The sequence below is a fragment of the Monodelphis domestica genome, chromosome 3 (assembly GCF_027887165.1).
Source record: "Monodelphis domestica isolate mMonDom1 chromosome 3, mMonDom1.pri, whole genome shotgun sequence".
Classification (NCBI taxonomy): Eukaryota; Metazoa; Chordata; class Mammalia; order Didelphimorphia; family Didelphidae; genus Monodelphis; species Monodelphis domestica.
In genome coordinates this window covers 535,861,809-535,881,772 of record NC_077229.1, presented here as the reverse complement: position 1 = coordinate 535,881,772, position 19,964 = coordinate 535,861,809, and the positions used below count along the sequence as shown (strand labels likewise).

At 36.1% G+C, this 19,964-nt stretch overlaps 1 protein-coding gene across 1 annotated transcript in view; it reads right to left on the bottom strand.

Moving 5' to 3' along the window:
* MCC (MCC regulator of WNT signaling pathway) overlaps positions 1-19,964 on the bottom strand; it is a 305,041-nt gene that overhangs the window by 6,519 nt on the left and 278,558 nt on the right. Inside the window, exons 15-16 of the mRNA XM_007486587.2 lie at positions 10,744-10,844; positions 732-854 (exon numbers count right to left, since the gene is read on the bottom strand). Of these exons, the coding sequence (XP_007486649.1) occupies positions 732-854; positions 10,744-10,844 (224 nt within the window). The remainder of the gene's footprint in view (positions 1-731; positions 855-10,743; positions 10,845-19,964) is intronic.

Sequence of the window (19,964 nt, the reverse complement as noted above, 5' to 3'; positions counted from 1 at the left end):
CCTATTCTCCATAATTCGATAATTCATATTATGTCCTAAATTGCTGGAAGTGATGCCAGCAATCTAAAGTAACAGAAGAGACCAAAACAACGATGAAAAGCAGAAAAGATGCCAATTTTGAGACTGGGGGATGTGAGGTAGAAATGAGCCAATTTTTTTTTCTTAATGAGTCACAGCAGGTGACTCCAGTAAGGGTAGATTGAAACAACAACAAAAAAATTGTTTCCAAAAAAGTGACAACAAAACAGGCTCACTCTTGGGTCAGTCTCTTAATTTCTCCCTCTTATGGAGGAGATAATTAGGACAGAAAGGATCTTACCATTCATTTAGTCATTTTACAGATGAATAAATAGACCAGAGAGATGAAGTAAGGGCTGGGGTTCAGTTCCTCTTCTTTTCAAGTGTGGTTTTCCTTCTACCATGCCCTGCCTCCTAAGACTTATACCCACGTACTTTAAAGCACCTCTTGAATGGGGACCACTTAGTTAGATGGACACTAACAAAACATGGAACAGTTAAATATGCAGGTAAAATAGTGTGCTATTCTGTGGAAAGCTCCTTCAGAGGAAGAGGGCCTGGATCTTGGGGCAGCTTCTACTAAACCAGCCTTCCAGCCTTCCATCCTGGAGGAGCAGTGCTTGGATTCTTGGCATGTTGGCCACAGTGAAAGTACAGGAGAATACCTGGCAGCTTGGGATACAGGAAATCAAACTGAGGTTTTGTGGGTTTACCTGTTGGCTCTTTTCAGGTCATTCACAAACTCAGCTGATTGCTGGTGTCGGATTTCGCTGCTCTTTGTCAGTCTTTCCAAGGCGCTCACCAGCTCCTGTACTCTGGCCTTCAGTTTCTTCTCCCTGTGTTGGAGGAAGAGGCATGGAAGGGCCTGATGAAGGTGGGTGCGATGACCAGTGGCGGAAGTAGGGGATGGCGTGTCCCTCCTCTCTGGACTCCTCTCATGCTTTACCTACCACCTTTTCTACTTCAGAGAGGCAGCACAGATAAATGGGAATCCTAATAGAGCAGCTCAGGCCTAAGCTAACAAGGCATATCCTCTAAGAACCCACAGGCTTTCCTGGCAGTTGATCCAGCTGACTGGAAAGAAGGCCTAAACAGTGGTTTGGGAATCACAGGAAGGGCAAGACGTCCTGGAGAAGGAATGTGGTTCAGCTTCTAGGGACCCAATCTATTTTTGCCCAGTAAATACCAAAGATGGAAGGCTAACCAGTCTCCATCATTAACCATGCCCTGAACGTGGCTTATGGGAGATGATGGATGTGGCATTAGTCTCCAAAAAAGAGGAAACTGGAACAACTGTGGATGTGATGCAAAAGGGGAAAGAGATGGCAAAAATAGGTTTGCAAAGTGCTTGCCACACAATATTTTATATGCTTCTTGCAATAGTCTTGTGAATTAAATATTAGAGTATTAATCTCATTTTTATAGGTAAGGAAATTGAGGTTTGAAAAAGGTTAAATTACTTGCTTATCCTAACCCTCCCTCCTCCTGCCCACCCCCTATTTTTTCCCCTCAAGAAGCAAATTAATAATTGTGCTTGTCTTCTTCGCTTCATGGACTTCAAACTGCATGAATTGAAATGCAATGAATAAAGCTCCTTTCTAGAGAGAAAAAAAAGCTACCAGCTTTTTGCCCAAAGGCTTTGGATTTGGTTTAGGGTTAGTGGTAATGGCAAGATTCAAGACTGGTACTCCCCAGAAAATATCCATTCCTTTTTGCCCCATTAGCAAACCAATTAAAAGGTACAATCCTCTCTTGAATCCTTAGCTTATTTATCATTTCACTGATTATTTTTTTCTCTCCAGGTTTCTGGTATATCACTTTCTTGGTTCTCCTTTATAAAGATAATATTAGAAATTAAGACTTGTTATATTAGTTTAGAGAAAAGAAATAGAGAAACTGGCTTTAGAGAGAATTAGAGTTTGAATCAGATCTGAGATAGTGTCAGTTTCAAGCGGTAAGTGAGTGGGGGAGGTGTAACGGTTTTTCTGTGGCAGTTAGCCTGGGAGAGTGGCAGTTACTCTCTCTGTGAGTGCAGGGAGCAGGTGACATCTTCTCTCTCTCTCTCTCCTCACTGACTGAGGTAGAAGGAAAGGAGGGAAAAACCTGAAGGAGCTAAGTTATTTCCTTTTCCAACTTGGGGAAACACTCATGACTGAATATTGTTGTTTCATAAATTGTTTTGTCTCTGAGAAGCCCAAAGAAAGACTTGGTCTTTGGTTTGGACTCTGAGTCTGCTAAGGCTCAGAGGCCTAACTTCGTTTTCACTGAGGCCCAGCCAGCTGGCCTTGGTTATTTTTATAACTTGGAGACAAAGTTAAGAATTATATACTTCTTATAAGGATAATAGTGTTAGTTTATTATAGAATAGGGAAAATTTGGGTTAGTCAGATCAGGAAGGATCAGTGTAACCTGTGGAAACAGGAGAAGTAGTTCCTTACAAAAGCAGGGAGTTTTAATTGGGTACAGTTAGAATCCTTTTTATCCTTATATTTTCAATAAACATTTTATTTTTTGTATAACAAGAGTCTCCTTAACATCCTTGGACTGGGCCCTGAAGAGAAGTTCACTTATGAGCTTCACTTCACTTATATAAACTAACTGAAGATACTTTTTAAGCACAGCAAGTAGAGTATGTAATCGTTTTATGCCGTAATCAATTCATTGGTTATTATTTTTACAGTTTTGACATTATTTTTATACCTTCTACCTATCTGAATTTCTCTTCAGTCTCCTTTGCTAGATCCTCTCCCAGATCACAAGATTCTCTATTCAGAGTCTTCTTCCTTCTTCTCTCTCTATACTACTACCCTTGGTGATCTCATGGATTTAACTACTACCTCTACACTATAGAGTTCTAAGTAGATTCTCAAATCTACCTATCCTGCCTCAACCTTGCATCTCCAACTGTCATTCAGACATCTTGAACTTAATGCCTTGTAGACATCTTAAATTCTGCATGTCCAAAATGGAATTTTTCTCTCTACCCTTCTTACCCACTTATCTTTCCTATTACTACAGAGAGCAACAGCATCCTCCTAGTCCCTCAAGGCTTGCAACTTTTGAGTAAGTTATCCTGGATTCCTTATCCACTCCATCCCCATCCAATTTGTTACCAAGGTTTATATCACCTTTAAAACAGCTCTCGAATATGCCCCCTTATTTCCCTTGACACTTCAGTGCAGGCCCACCTCAACTTAGCCATACTACTGAAATAGCTTGTTAAGAGAGTCTTCTTGCCTTAAGTCTCTCCCCACTCAAACCCATACTCCAGTTGGCCACAAAAATGATTTTCCTAAAGCACAGATCTGATCCTGTCCCCTTCTCCTGACTCCCTGCCTACTCAATAAACCCTAGTGGTTCTCACGCATCTCCAGAATAAAATACAAAATCCTTCATTTTGGTGTCAAAGTCCTCTATAACCAACCTAGCTCCCTCCTATCTTTCCAGTCTTATTCTGTACTGCCCATCACATACTCTTCAATCTAGTGATACTGGCTTCCTAGCTGTTCCATGAATACATTCATGGCCTTTTCTCTGGCTGTCTCCCATGCCTGGAATGCTCTCTCTCTCCTCTTCTACGACTATTGATCTCTCTGGATCCCTTTACGTCTCAATTAAAATTCCATTTTCTTTAGAAAGTATTTCCTAACTTCTCTTAATTCTAGTGCCTGCCCCTCTTAAGTATTTTTTATTTTTCCTGTATATAGTCTGTATATAATTATTTGTTGTCTCTTCTATTAGATTGTGAACTTGTAGTGGGCTCTTTTTTGTATCCCTAATGATTATTACAGTGCCTGGCACATAGTAGGTATTTAATAAATGTTCACTTATTAGCTATTTTTTCTCCATGTGGTCTTTTTGACTATATCATTTTTTTGGGTACCACTATTGCCACATCTTACCCTTCTGTGCCCCTCTGAGCTTCCTAAATTGGGGCTTTGTTCCAGGGCTCTATTATGCTTTAGGGAAGCATTGGTGTTCCTGCTTAACTTACTCTCAGTTCTTGTGCTGGCCTCTGCCTCCCCTGGTTAGGCCCCTCTAGACCTTTTAGTTTCAGAGCACTTGAGCTTTAGGACCTTTTCTGACATCTCAGCACATCTGGGGCCTTCTGATGACCTCAGGCTTTCTCTGGGACCTTTGGCTCTTGTTTCCTCTGGATACACAACTATTTAGCCTATATGTGTCCATATAGGCTATCACTGAAAGAAGCTATCAGCTTTTTACCACAAGGGCACTGGATTTGTTGTTGCCCCCCCCCCCCATTGGACTTAGGATTCTGGCTGACTTTTTGTGCAATTCTGGGGTGGACAAGGTCACTTATTGAAATTTATCATTGGATTTCTGGATTGTCATTTAATCTGTTAAAAATTTTAGGTTTTTTTTTGCTAGAGCTTGATGTGAGAGCTACGTGGTTTGTATCTGCTTGGGCAGCAAACTTGGCTATTGGTTCCTATTTTATATTCTGATAAAATCTAAATATTAACTTCCCTTAGGCTGTAACAGTAGTTATAAATTACTAAATTCTGTTCTAAGCTGTTCTGTTAATCAAAGTCTATTCTGTTAAGTACATGCTGTGATTTCTTTGACTTTGTGTCATTCAAAAGTCATTTCACAGATACTGTGGATACTGTTTATTGTGTCTTTTAAAAGGAAAGGGATGGGGGAAAATTACTGTTTAAACGTAAAGCCATAATTTGTTTTAAATGTTATGGCTGGCCATAAAAGAAAACTTTCCTAAATGATTAGTGATTGAAAGAATTTGAAGGCATTTACTGAGATAACAATAAACTCTGATCTTGCAAAGAAAAATTATTGGAAGAAGACTAACTTATGGCTATAAGACACACAAAAAAAAGAGAAAACAAAGTTCTCCCTAAACCCTTACCTTCTGTCCTGGAATTGATACTGGGTATTGGTTCCAAGGCAGAAGAGTGGTAAGGGCTGGGTAATGGGGGTTAAGTGACTTGCCTAGGGTCATACAGCTAGGAAGCGCCTGAGGCCAGATTTGAACCTAGGACCTCCCATCTCTAGGCCTGGCTCTCAGTCCACTGAGCCACCCAGCTGCCCCCAAAATTCTCCCTTTTTGCAGATGATAAGAACATGTAGTTAAAGAATTCTTGATGATCAAGAAAAAAATTACTAAAATAATAACTTTAGCAATGTTGCAGAGTATGAAATAAAAACACAGAAGTCATTAACATTTATATATAGTTGCATATATTTAAAATGTTAAACCCAGCAGGAAGAGTTAGAAAAAGAAATTCCATTTTTAAAAGTCCACAAGCTATAAAATATTTTGGATTGTATGAATGTACCTGCCAAGATTGAATCAAGATTAATTACTTGTAGAAATAAAGCCAGATACAAGTAACTGGATAAATAAAAGTAGGTCTAGCCAGGATAATAAAAACAATATACCTAAATTAATTTACTAATTCAGTGCTGTACCAAAGTCCCCCAACATTTTATAGATCTGGAAGAAAATTACAAAATTCATGCAGAGGAATGATTTGGCACAGGGTTTTAAACAAAAGAGAAAAACGGTAACTGTAAGAATGAGAAAACATTACTGCACTGTTGGGAGAGCCATGGATTAGCCCAGATATACCATACCAGAAAGGAATTTAGAACTATGCCCTCCAAAATTATTAAATTAATTTTGACCCAGCTATACCGTATTAGGTCAATATCTCAAAGAAATCAAAGAAAGGAAAAAAAATCTCTGCATAGGAATATTTATAGGAGCTCTTTTTGTGCTAGCCCCAAACTGGAAACTATGTGTGTCCTTTTACTGACACAAGATAGTGCTTCATAATTGGTTATAGTACCTCACTTCTGAAGGCCCTGGTACAAATAGGACCATAAATTACAGAAGAGAGGCTGATCTCAGATAGCTGATAGTTCTGCTGTTACTCTGCCCTGGCTAAATCCCATCTGTACTTGTAGATGGCGTTTCACATTGAGAAGTGTCTATATTAATGAAATCCCAAGTAATTCATATCTGTATGAATTAGCATAATTTCTATTTTACAAAGTTGTTTTCTCATGACAATGTTGTCAGTTGACAAGAAAAGAGTAGTCTTAGGAGAATGAGAATGTCAATAAAGCTAAACCCTTGTTAATGCTAAAGAACCGCAAAGAGAGAATTTGGAGGGCCAGGAAGAAAAACAGAGGAGAGATGGGCAGAAACCACTCCTCTCCATTTTATAGATGTTTCCTTTACTAAGGATAATGGCGTGGTATAACACAAACCATATGTGAGCACAGGTAAGCCATAGCACCTCTCTTAGTCTTAGTCTCCTCATCTGGTAAAAAGGATGAGATGGAATGACCCTGAGAACTCCTGACTGGAATATGGATCTGGGTGGGGAGACCTTATGAAAAAAGATAAGAAAAAGGAAGAGGAAGAGATAATTTTATCTATTAAGAAATCAGATGGCCTTCACTTTGGTGATCACAGTTATCTCCTCCTAACCTGAACCTTGGACTCTGTCTCTAGAACCACCCTGGCCTTTTAGCAGGGATCTTTCAAGTATCTTACCCAGAACCAGACTTTCACATTATTTCAGGCTTGCTATTTCCAAATTATGGTGCATGCATACCACTAACCATCCCAGATTTCTAGCTTCTCTTTATGTGTCATCTTCCTCCTATTAGACTCCTCAAGGTCCGGGACTAAGTGTCTTGCTTTTATTTGTTTCCATTGCTTAGAACAGAGCCTTGTAACCAATAAAGTGCTTAACAAAAACTCTCTCCCCATCTTTGTTATGGCAGACAGAATGTTGGACCTGGAATCAAGAAGTCCCGAGTTCAAATCCAGACACAGACACATACTAGCTAGATGACCCAGGGCAAGTCACAATCTGTACAATTTGTAAAATGAGGAAAAACCCTATCAGGTTTGTTTTGAGTGAAATATCTGTTAAGGGCTTTGCAAGCCTTCAAGTTGACTGCAAATTCTAAAAAAAAAAATGTTTTCTCATACAAATCTGGGAACCAAAAGGGGAAAAAAACCCCTGGTACATGGAGAACATGTAAGTTCAACAGAGGAAGAAACAAATGATTTTTGACATCTGAATATGCTTCGTACTAAACAGGATTAGGAATTTGGGAACAGATTGTAAGATGGGTACAAATTCAACTATTGGTTGAATGGCGGACTTCTTTTGTCCAGTCATCTTTTGGAATTCAGTCAGAAACATTCGATATATTCTTGACTTGCCCCGATTATCATTTCATCCTTTAAAAAAGGTAGTAGAGGGGGCAGCTGGGTAGCTCAATGGACTGAGAGCCAGGCCTAGAGACGGGAGGTCCTAGGTTCAAATCTGGCCTCTGACACTTCCCAGGTGTGTGACCCTGGGCAAGTCACTTGACCCCCATTGCCTAGCCCTTACCACTCTTCTGCCTTGGAGCCAATACACAGTATTGACTCCAAGACGGAAGGTAAGGGTTTAAAAAAAAAAAGGTAGTAGAAAAATAAGAGAAAATATATGCTGGATCTAATTTTCTGTAACAAAGAGAAACTGTTGTTGGGTTATCAGTGCCTTTTGTGGAGAAATGACCACTGCCTCCTGGGGTCTGTTTAGCATAGATGAGATTAATAACTAATGGAAGAGAAGATGCACAATTCTTATTTCACTCATTTTCTCTGCCAAAGAAAACAGGAGAACAAAGATAGGTAATATATATCCAAAATAAATTAAGGATAGCGTCTACCTATCCTTAATGAATTCAGGTGAATTGATAGGAACTACATCTATCGATACTGAAAAACTAACACAGGTAGTTTTTGAGCTATATGGTCAGTAATATGTGAAAGACAGAAAATGGGAGAGGTAAGAAGAGAAAAATTGATAAATTATAGGAGCAGGAACAACATGAACTGTTAGATCAATAGATAAAGATCAAATGAGACAAGATGGACAATTCTGGTTATATGAAATCAAAATATTTCGGCACAAACAAAACCAATTTAGCTAAACTTAGAAGAGAAATGAGAAATCAGGAAAATTTCTTTACAGCAAGTTTATGACATATTGCTTTCTTTCCTTTTTTTTATACCCTTATCTTCTGTCTTAAGATCAATATTGTGTATTGGTTCCAAGGCAGAAGAGTGGTAAGGGCTAGGCAATGGGGGTTAAGTGACTTGCCCAGGGTCACACAGCTGGGAAGCGTCTGAGACCAGATTTGAACTTAGGACCTCCCGTCTCTAGGCCTGACTCTCAATCCACTGAGCTACCCAGCTGCCCGCACATATTTCTAACATATGAGGAACTGACTAAAATTGATGGAACATTTTCCCAATGATAAATGACCATAAAATATTAATAGCCAGTTTTCAGAGGAAGAAATCCAAGCAGTCAATAGACATCTGAAAAAAATGTTCTAAATCACTAGTAGAGAAGTGAAAGTTAAAACAACTCTGAAATATCACTTCAAAACTATCAGACTGGCTAAGGTGATGGAAAAGGAAAATGACAAATCCTGGAGGGTAGATCGAAAAACAGGTACACTAATGCATTGTTGGTAGAGTTGTGAACTGGTCTAACCATTCTGGAGAACAATTTGGAACTATGAGCAAAGGGCTGAAAATTGTGCACTGTCAGCAATATTACTACTCGGTCTGTATCCCAGGGAAACAAAGGAAATGGATTTATATGTATGGTTAATATTATTTATATGTATGGAACTATAGCAGCTCTTTTGGGGGGGGGCAAAGAACTGACAACTGAGGGGATACCCATTGCCTGAGGAATGGCTGAGTAAGTTCTGATGTATGATAGTGATGAAATATTTGGTGCTATAAGAAATGAAGGGCAGGAGATTCCCGAAAAACTTGGGCAGACTTATATGAACTATTATAAAGGCAAAACGTTTTTACGTAGTAACACAACATTATAACAATGACCAATTGTGAAAGACTGAGCCACTTTATTAATAAATGACAATGATCTAAGGCAGTTCCAAAGGACTCATGGAGAAAAATATTATTTATTTCCTGAGGAGGAACTGATGAACTCAGTGCAAATTGAAACATGCTTTTTAAATTTTATTTTTCTTTTGTTTTTTTTTTGGTAATACGGCTACTATGTAAATGTTTTATGTGACTTCACATGTACAACTGATATCATATTGCTTGCCTTCTCAATGGGTAGGACTGGAGGAAGGGAAATTCAATTTTTTATATAAATGTTAAAATAAATAGAGTTAATTAAAAAAACAACAACTCTGGAGCACTACTTTATACCCATTCAATTGACAGCACTGGCAAAAAAGAAATGTCACAAATGCTGGAAGGGTCGTGGGAAAACATTAATGAATTTCTGTTGGAGCTGAGTCAGCCATTCTGGAAAAAAAATTTTTGGAAGTCCCTGCTAATGAAGATCAGCAGTTATTCTAAAAACCAGAGATGTAGAGGCAGCCAGAAAAACTGAGAAGGTAACGGATTTGCCCAGGTTTCTTTAAGCCCGACACTGGCTCTCCTTCCATGCTGCAACAAGTCTTTTAACCTAGAAACAACAGTTTTTATAAGGAATACTCCTGGGGGCATTGTAACAAGTCACACCCATCCACCGATTAGAGCAAGCTCGAATACATTTTTCTAGTTGTATGATAGAATATTATTTCGTCATATGCTGTGACAGACTGGTGTGGTCTGCCATTTGCTTTTCCAGCTCATCTTAGAGATGAGGAAACTGAGGCAAAGAGGGCTAATTAACTTGCCTAGGGTCCCACAGCTATTATGTGTCTGAGGCTGAATATGAAGTCGGGTCTTCTTGATTCCAGGTCTGGCACCGTATCACCAATGAAAACAAAGTAAAAAAAACAGCAAAAAAGTTTAAAAAATACACATGAGAAAAAGACCAGAGTGGTGGTTTAAGCTGGTATTTTAATTATTTACTTAAAAAAAAAAAGCAGAAGAGAGGTAAGGGCTAGGCAATTGGGATTAAGTGACTTGCCCACAGTCACACAGCTAGGAAGTATCTGAGGCCAGATTTGAACCCATCAACTATAATTTCCATGTCTGGTTCTCAGTCCACTAACTAAATGCAACCTAGTTGCCTTTGTTTATATTTTTAAAATTACCTGCAAGGCAAACAAGTAATAGGGGAGATTAAACTCTATCTTTGCTGTAAATCAACATATATTTCTTAATCCTTTCCAGTTTATGAATACAAATAAAAGGACAGAACTAAAACAAGCAAAAACCCCAATCTTAGTTGTTTCTACTTTATCTATTCTAAATTTATCTATTTTAGTTACAGCGTAATTATCTAAGTTTCTTATTCCTGTTCTGCAGGATCTTTTTTGGTTCCAGATTAACAGGAAAAAAAGGAATCCTCTTTATATCTAGTCAGCAGACCCTGCATTTCATGCCTTATCTCAACTTTGCCAGAAAAGGCCTGTAATATTTGGGAGATTTAAAAAACCAGGGGTTTAAAGACAGAAGCTAAATGGCTCATTTGGAACCAATTGGTGGATTGTGATTCCATTTTTCTAGCATGTAGTCTGCCTTTTCCCTCTTTCAGAAAAGTAATTGTAATTATTAATGATATTAATTATTAATTAAATTAATATTATAATTATAAATAAAAACATTATATAACAATTATATAATAATGATAATATATAATATTATAATTATAAAAATAAATCCAAGAAGCTGGCAGCAACAATGAAAACACCCTATCTAGAATAACTTAGAATAAAAGAAAAGTTACCTACCGTCGTAGAGCATTGGTAACTTCTGCTGCCAAATCATTCTCACTGAATGTTGTCCTCAGCTCAGTTAAGGATGGCACAGATGAGGCTCCATCAATGCACTCCTGAAAACAATAGAACTAGCTGTTAAAGATAACTTGGGGGTTGTCTTAGAAAACCCAATCTGCTCTCTACCAGAGCAAATGCAAATGAAGTAGCAGAAATGTGTCAGTGTCAGCTATCTATATCTTAAGAGGTCTCGAATGCAGAGTGAAATAATTAGAATCAGAAAAATAATTTCTACAGGAACACACTGTAACCTCAGGCAACGTTACAAGACTTAAGAACTCAGTTCAACAAAATAACAAATTAGCCTTCCAAAGTACTTAGGAGGAAACATGCTAATAACTTCTTGATAAAGATGATGGGCTCCAGATGCAGGCTGAGATATTTATGTATCTCAATGTGTATGAGTATATACACATAATCATACACATGTTACTCAATAGTGGAATATGTTTTACTTGAGATGCTTATCTATAAGTATAGTTTTGCTTTCCTTTTTCAGCTAGAGGAGTAGAGGAAAGACAAAATAAAGGCATATTTTTATTGATGATAAAGAATTAATTAAAAAAAAACCATTGATTTTGAATACAGGATGTCAAGAGTCAACTTAAACATTGTAGGACTTCCAGAAGAACATGACAACTCAAAAAAGATCAACACCACAATGCAAGAAAAAATATTTTAAAATGCCCAGAACTTAACACAGGAAAAAAAAAAGACAATCAAAAGAATATACAAATTGCCTCCAGAAGAACAAACAAAAAAATAACTCTCGGTAATATGGGTTAAATCCACTGACAAGTAACAAATTTACAAATGACTAGAAGAAAGATTTTAAAATATGAAGGAAAGAAAATTTGAATACACCAGAAGAGAATGCAATGTGTTCAAAGAACAAAGCAGCTCAAGATGCAACCCAGGTGATATCCCTTCAAACTTGAATCTAATCATCGAAGAAAAAGTGATGGACATTTATTAATGAAGAGGCATCACAACCATTTTTACGAAGAAAACTTAAACAAAAACAAGTATAAGATTATTCACTTTTCAGACACCCCAGACAACAGAAAAGCAGGAGGGATAAATGAATAAAACCACTAAGGAAATCAGAAATGAAGTGATATACCCAAGAAAAAAGGAAAAACAGAAAGAGTATGACACTTTTGAAGATAAAAACAACAAAGACGTTAACAGAACAACGGAAAGACCATTAGGAAATTTCTTTCTTAATGTATGCAACTACACAAAGATGAAAGCAGAATTTAAAAAGAAGTGATAGTGGAGGAACAGGCCTGACACTGCATAGATGAACCTCATGGTACTTTGCTTGCAGGTGAATCATTTTTGGGGAACTACACTATAAAAAGGGGAGCATGAAAAGAAAGAGCAGAAAAAAGACAAGAATGGAATATTTCCATGTAAATAATAAATAATGAACAGAAAATAACTCCTTTTGTATTTTAGGAAGAAGAGGAAATACAAAAGAATGGATAACAGGGCAATTAGAGGAAGAAAAAGGCAGAAAGGGAGAAAAATATGAAGTTGTAGTGAAGATTCCACTGAAGTACTCTCCCATGTTAATTAATTTATAATGAAAGATTTTTTTACAATATGTGTAATTTGTAGATATTGTTTGCTCAGAGACATCACTACCTCTGAGAGGGTATTGTGCCTCCATGGATGGCATCCTGCCTTAGGATGTGGAGAATAATTCCTGGAGGGTGAGAAAGGTGAAGGTGACATCCAAAAGGATGGGAGGTAATTGAGTCACACAGGTAATTTCATGGCAAATGGGAAAAATAATTATGGAGAAGGCATAGATAGAAATGGACTTCATGGTCTAACATATAGGAAAATTTATACCATGGAACAGTATTTCTATAGTCTCTATGTCTTCCAAGAATTGATACTTCTAAGAACAAGCATCATAGAAAACAAAAAAAAGGAGGGGTGGGGAAAAGGATAAGATGATCAAGGCAACAAAATAGAATTTTTTTAGAAGAGAACCCCAAATAAGCTGAAATTCCATGTGGAAAGTATGACTATTAGGATCATCAATCAAGAGAATGAAAGCTTAGAATAGACAGAGAAAAAACACAAGGAAGAGAGTGAAGGTAAAAAAAACCTTTTAAAAAAGATGCACAGAAAATGAAAAAAAAACTAACAAAAAAGTTGAAGGAGAGGAAGGGGAATTTTACTTAGCTCCTTACCTAAAATGGAAAATGAGAGAAAGAATTAAATAGATATTTAAATAAACAGAAAGAAGGTAAAGAAAATGTTAACTGAAATTACAATAAAAGGGAAAAGAGTAGCAAATGGCACAATGTGAAGTTTTGGAAGTAGATTTGTCTTAAAGAAAACTAAAGAAGGGTCAAAGAATTTCTTTTATAGTGAAAGAGAAATGACCACAAGAAAATCCTTATTTAGAAACAAAAAGAATATTAAAGACAGATGGGAAAAATATGATCCCAATTCTCATGACTTTAAATGTGAGACATATGCAGAATAAAAATAAGGGGTTAGGGCAGCTAGATGACTCAGTGAATAGAGTCAGACTTGAAGAGGAATGCTCTAGATTCAATTCTGGCCTCATATATTTTCTTACTGTGTGACCTTGGGCAAGTCACTTAACCCCAATTGCCTAGCCACTTTTGCTCTTCTGCCTTGGAACCAATATTTAGTATCAATTCTAAGGCAAAAGGTAAGAGTTGAAAAGAAAAAGGGGGCTGGAAAAAATCTACTATACAAGAGAATCAAAGTGCAAATTAAAATTGTGCTAGCAAACAAACCAAATCTTAAGAAAAACACATAAAAAGAGACAAATAAGGCAACTATATTTTTTCTTAAAGGAACCCCATTGACACTAAATCAATACCGATATTAAAAAAGTATGCTTAAAATGTTGGAGCCTCTAAATTCATAAAGAAAAAATTAACTATTTACAAAAGACAAAAACATTTATAATAATAATTGATACAAACAGCTCAATTTTGGACAAATATAACATAGATAATAATGATGATAAAAATAATAGCTCAAATAGTTAAAGAAGTAAAGTAATTGAACAAATAGCTAAGGAAAGTAGAGCTAAAACTCTTATAGTGTCTTTGAAATGAGAATATTAAGGGATGTACAGATTTCTTGGCACCACAGAGAACTTTTACAAAAACTATGTATGCAAAAATGCAGAAAATGTTAAACATATTCTTTTCAGACCACACCACAATAAGAATTATAATAAATTTAGGGAGTATAAGCAAAATACAAATAAATGTAAACTTAACAAAAGAATCCTAATAATTAGTGGGCCAAAAAATAAATTGGAGAAAAGATAGTTGTATGAAAGAAAATTATAATGATGAAACCACATACCCAGAGTTCTGACATGCCATTAGAGCTATCATGAGGGGAAATTTTTTATCCTTTAAGTTTGCATTAACAAAATACAAAACAGGAAAGTTAATGAACTAAATATGTGTTTTAAACAATAGAAAGTCAACAAACTCAAAATAAGCACAGGAGAATAAGATAAATAATAAAACTAAAAGTTGGCTCTTTGAGAATATTAACAAAGCTGATAAACATGATTTAGGAACCAGATTATAAAGAAATGTGCAGATAATGAAATCAACAAAATAGTAAAAGGTAAAATCACAAACATCCTAGGAAAAAGAATAAGAATTCTTAGAATATACTATACAAAGTTATATCTTAAGAAAATAGACAATACAAAAGAGAGTAATACTTTAAAAATTAAAAAATGTCCAAACTAATAGAGGAACAAATAGATAATTTAAATAATCCATTCTCAAAAAAAGAAATAGAATTAACTGTGAAGGAATGACTAAAGGTAAGAAAAATCTTGGGGTTCTCATGGATTTTCAGGAATTCTAATAAGCTTTAAAAACATTCAGTATCAATACTACACAAATTATACACAAAAAATGGAGAAAGAAAGCAAACCATTAGATATATGCCTTTTTGTGAAACAAATACAATATTAAAATTAAACCCAAGTTGAATAAAACAAAGAAAGCGACTGTAGACCATTATCATTAATGAATATCAATTTTAAAAATTTAAATAAAATCTAGTCAAACATAACATAGTAATTCTTCAAAAAAAAAAAATCAATGATTATGACCAAATTGGCCTGATGTGAAGGGGATTCAAACTGGCCTTAAAAAAATTCATATACCCATTGGTGATGGAATACTATTGTGCTAAAAGGAATAATAAAGTGGAGGAGTTCCATGGAGACTTGAACAACCTCCAGGAAGTGATGCAGAGCGAGAGGAACAGAACCAGGAGAACATTGTACACAGAGACTAATACACTGTGGTATAATCGAACGTAATGGACTTCTCCATTAGTGGCGGTGTAATGTCCCTGAACAATTTGCAGGGATCTAGGAGAAAAAAACACCATTCATAAGCAGAGGATAAACTGTGGGAGTAGAAACACCGAGGAAAAGCAACTGCCTGAATACAGCGGTTGAGGGGACATGACAGAGGAGACTCTAAACGAAACTCTAATGCAAATATTATCAACATAGCAATGGGTTCAAATCAAGAAAACATGTAATGCCCAGTGGATTTACACGTTGGCTATGGGGGGTGGGGGGGAGGAAAAGAAAATGATCTATGTCTTTAATGAATAATGCTTGGAAATGATCAAATAAAAAAAAATTCATATACCCAATTATATTCAAACATCATGATTATCTCAATAAACACAGAAAAAACCTTTGCCAAAGTACAATACTCATTTATGTGCGGGACCCTACAAATATAGGCTAAAATGGCCTTTTAAAAAATCATAAAAATATCTATTTCAAACTAAAAACAAAAATAATATACATTGGGGAGACACTAGAAAATTTTTTACTAACTACAGGAATAAAGCAAAGACGCTCATTCTTTCTACTATTTTATAATCTAGTTCAAGAAATGCCAAAAATAATGAGTACTTACACATCACTGAGAATCATTAAGAGAAAGTCATGAAGATGGGCAAAGAAAAGATAAAAATATACTTATTTATGAATAACCTGATGGTTTACTTAGAAAATCATAGGGAATCAGCAAAGATAAGAACATTAAAGTTTTAACGAAGTTAAATTTTTTTATTTTAATTTTTATTCCCACAATATATTAAAAAAATTGACAAATGTCTATGTGTAAAATATATTTCCTTAACTTACATTTAAGACATGGATCTACGATCTTGAAGAATTGAACAGAATTTCAGAATTGATCAGAAGAATTGATCAGAAATTCAGCCCCATTACACTGGAATTATGGGAAACGGTGAGAGAGAAGTAGACACCTAAGGGTCAACGGAAGTTGTTAATAATGGTATAAACACATTTCCATTGGATTTGCATGGAGGGGCCACAAGAATGAAGGACTAGAACAAGCTTGAGAACTCCAGTCACTTGACTGAGGTTGGATTTTTTTCTAGGAAATCTGCCCGGGCATTTCTATTTCTTGTGAACCATCTCGCATATTTCTTCTTTCTTGTGCTTTAGTTATCAAGTCAGGGCCTAATCTGAATAGGAATCAAGCCTACTTCCACCAGACAAGAGACCTTGGCTTGGACATAATGAATATACTGATTTCTATTTTTTTGCAAAATAAAGCCTATACTATCCCATGCTATATTTAAAAATAAATTTGAAATAGGCATGTGCCATGCTATTAAAGATCATGCCATAAAAATAGAAGACAAGCAGATCATCCACCTTTCCTAGCTAACTGTATGAGATGTATTTTAATTATGCAAATAAAGTAGGTAAAAATATCTGTACTATGGCATTAATTAATGGATGTTGATTACCTAACCTACTCTATAGAGCTACTACTCTATTTCTTAGCCAGTAGCAGATTGTTTTGATGACTTATTGCTTTATGGTAGTTTGAGAATTGGTACAGCTAGACTTCCTTCCTTCTCATGTGTTCTTCTTTCCTGCACATTGATGTTTTGGAATATCAGCCCACCCTATTCCTCTTAATTCCCTTTCTTCTTTCTATGTTTATTCCTTCTCATTGACCTCACAGTGATAAAGTTCTTGAGTATCTTAGGCACCTTAGATATCTTGAGTACTTTAAGTACCTTAACTATCTCAAGTATCATAGATACCTCTCACAGATACCTGTGAATGTATTCAGTTCAACCTTACTGAAACCCTTAAGTTTTCACTATACTTTTATTATACTTCTCTTGTACAATGAAATTTCTTTTGGGCTGTTTTTTTTTTTTGTCAAGAAAGTCTAGAAGTTCTATATTTGGTTAAACACTGATTATCATACTGGAGAATTATGTCCAGTTTTTTTGAGTATACAATTATTAAGACTCAGTTACTTTCCCTTTTGGGATATCCTATTCCATATCCTTTAATACAGAAATTGCTAGTTCTAATGTAATTCTGACGGTAGTTCCATAATATCTTAATTGTTCACTTCTGTTTGTCTGTAGCACTTTTCCCTCAGCATGGGAGTTTTGGAATTTGGTTATAATAGCCCTAGGTATTTTATTTTGGGGCCTTCCTCAGGAGCTGATTGCTGGATTTTTTCAATTTCTATTTTTCCCAATTGTTTGAGGATATCAAGGCAGTTTTCCCCAATGATTTCTTATAATATGGTGTCCAGGCACTTTTCAGGTATTAAAATTTTTTTTTCATTGTAAGTTATTTAGTCAATTGAGAACATTATTCCTTGGTTACAAGAATCACATTATTTCCCTCCCTCCCCCCCTCCACCTATCCCCCAGCTGATGCACAATTTCATTGGGTATTACATGTGTCCTTGATCAGAACCTATTTCCATGTTGTTCGTGTTTACATTAGGATGTTCATTTAGAGACCACCTCCCCAGTCATATCTCCTAGACTCATGTATTCAAGTAGTTGTTTTTCTTCTGTGTTTCTACTCCCACAGTATTTCCTCTGAATGTGGATAGTTTTTTTTTTTCCTCGTAGATCCCTCCAAGTTGTTCTGGATCACTGCATTGCCACTAATGGAGAAGTCCATTACATTAGATTGTACCACAGTGTATCAGTTTCTGTGTACAATTTTCTCCTGGTTCTGCTCCGTTCACTCTGCATCAAGTCCTGGAGGTTGTTCCAGTTCCATGGAATTCCTCTATTATCCCTTTTAGCAAAATAGTATTCCATCACCAACACATACCACAATTTGTTCAGCCATTCCCCAATTGAAGAGCATCCCCTCATTTTCGATTTTTTTGCCACCACAAAGAGCACAGCTATGAAAAAAAGTCTTTTTCTTTATTATCTCTTTGGGGTACAAACCCAGCAGTGCTATGGCTGGATCAACGGGCAGACAGTCTTTTAGCATCCTTTGGGCACAGTTCCAAATTGCCCTCCAGAAAGATTGGATCAATTCACAACCCCACCAGCAATGCATTAGTGTCCCGCCTTTGCACATCCTCTCCAGCATTCATTACTTTCCATAGCTGTCACCTTAGCCAATCTGCTAGGTGTGAGGTGATACCTCAGAGTTGTTCTGATTTGCATCTCTCTGATTAGAAGAGAGGTAGAGCACTTTTTCATGTGCTTATTAATAGTTTTGATTTCTTTGGCTGAGAACTGCCTGTTCATGTCCCTTGCCCATTTATCAATTGGAGAATGGCTTGATTTTTTGTACAATTGATTTAGTTCTTTGTAAATTTGAGTAATTAAACCTTTGTCAGAGGTTTTTGTTATGAAGATTGTTTCCCAATTTACTTCCCTTCAAATTTTGGTTACATTGGTTTTGTTTGTACAAACACTTTTTAATTTGATATAATCAAAATTATTGATTTTACATTTTGTGATTTTTTTTCTAACACTTGCTTGGTTTTAAAATCTGTCCTTTCCCAAAGATCTGACATGTATACTATTCTGTGTTCACCCAATTTCCTTCTAGTTTCCTTCTTTATATTCAGGTCATTCACGCATTCTGAGTTTATCTTGGTGTAGGGAGTGAGGTGTTGATCCAAACCTAATCTCTCCCATACTGTCTTCCAATTTTCCCAGCAATTTTTTATCAAATACTGGATTTTTGTCCCAAAAGCTGGGATCTTTGGGTTTATCATAGTTTGTCTTGCTGAGGTCACTTACCCCAAGTCTATTCCACTGATCCTCCTTTCTATCTCTTAGCCAGTACCAAATTGTTTTGATGACCACTGTTTTATAATATAGTTTGAGATCTGGTACTACAAGTCCTCCTTCCTTTGTATTTTTTTTTTCATTATTTCCCTGGATATCCTTGATCTTTTGTTCTTCCAAAAGAACTTTATGTTTTTTTCTAATTCAGTAAAAATGTTTTTTGGTAGTTCAATGGGTATGGCACTAAATAAGTAAATTAATTTGGATAGGATTGTCATTTTTATTATGTTAGCTTGTCTTACTCATGATCAGTTGATGTTTTTCCAATTGTTTAGATCTAGTTTTAATTGTGTGGAGAGTTTTGTAGTTGTGTTTATATAGTTCCTTTTCTAAGATTTCATTCACTTCTATTACCTCTTTCTTATTTATTTTTTGGATTGATTTATCTAGTTCTGAGAGAGGAAGTTTTAAGTCTCCCACTAGTATAGTTTTTCTATCTATTTCATCCTTGAGCTCCACTAGTTTCTCCTTTAGAAATTTGGATACTATGCCATTTGGTGCATACATGTTGAGTACTCATATTTCCTCATTGTCTATACTGCCTTTTATCAGGACGTAATTACATTCCCTATCTCTTTTGACCGGATTTATTTTTTCTTTGGCTTTGTCAGATATCATGATTGCGACTCCTGCCTTTATTTTACTTCCACCCTATGCGTATCTACCTTCCTCATGTGTGTTTCTTGTAGACAGCATATGGTAAGGTTTTGGTTTCTAATGCACATTGTTATTTGCTTGAGTTTTATGTGTGAGTTCATTCCATTCACATTCTGAGTTATGATTACCAGCTGTTTATTTCCCAATACTTTGATTTCCACTCCTAGTCCTGTCTTTTCTTCTTTCACTATTTCCTTCTACAACAATGTTTTGTTTTTAATCAATCCCCATAATTCCCATCCTTATTTTACTTCCCTTTCTACCCCCCTCCCTTCTTATTCCCCTCTTATTTTCTTTACAATCTTTTTAATCCCCCTGCCCTCTCCTTCCCTTGTACTGCTTCCCTCCCCACCAGT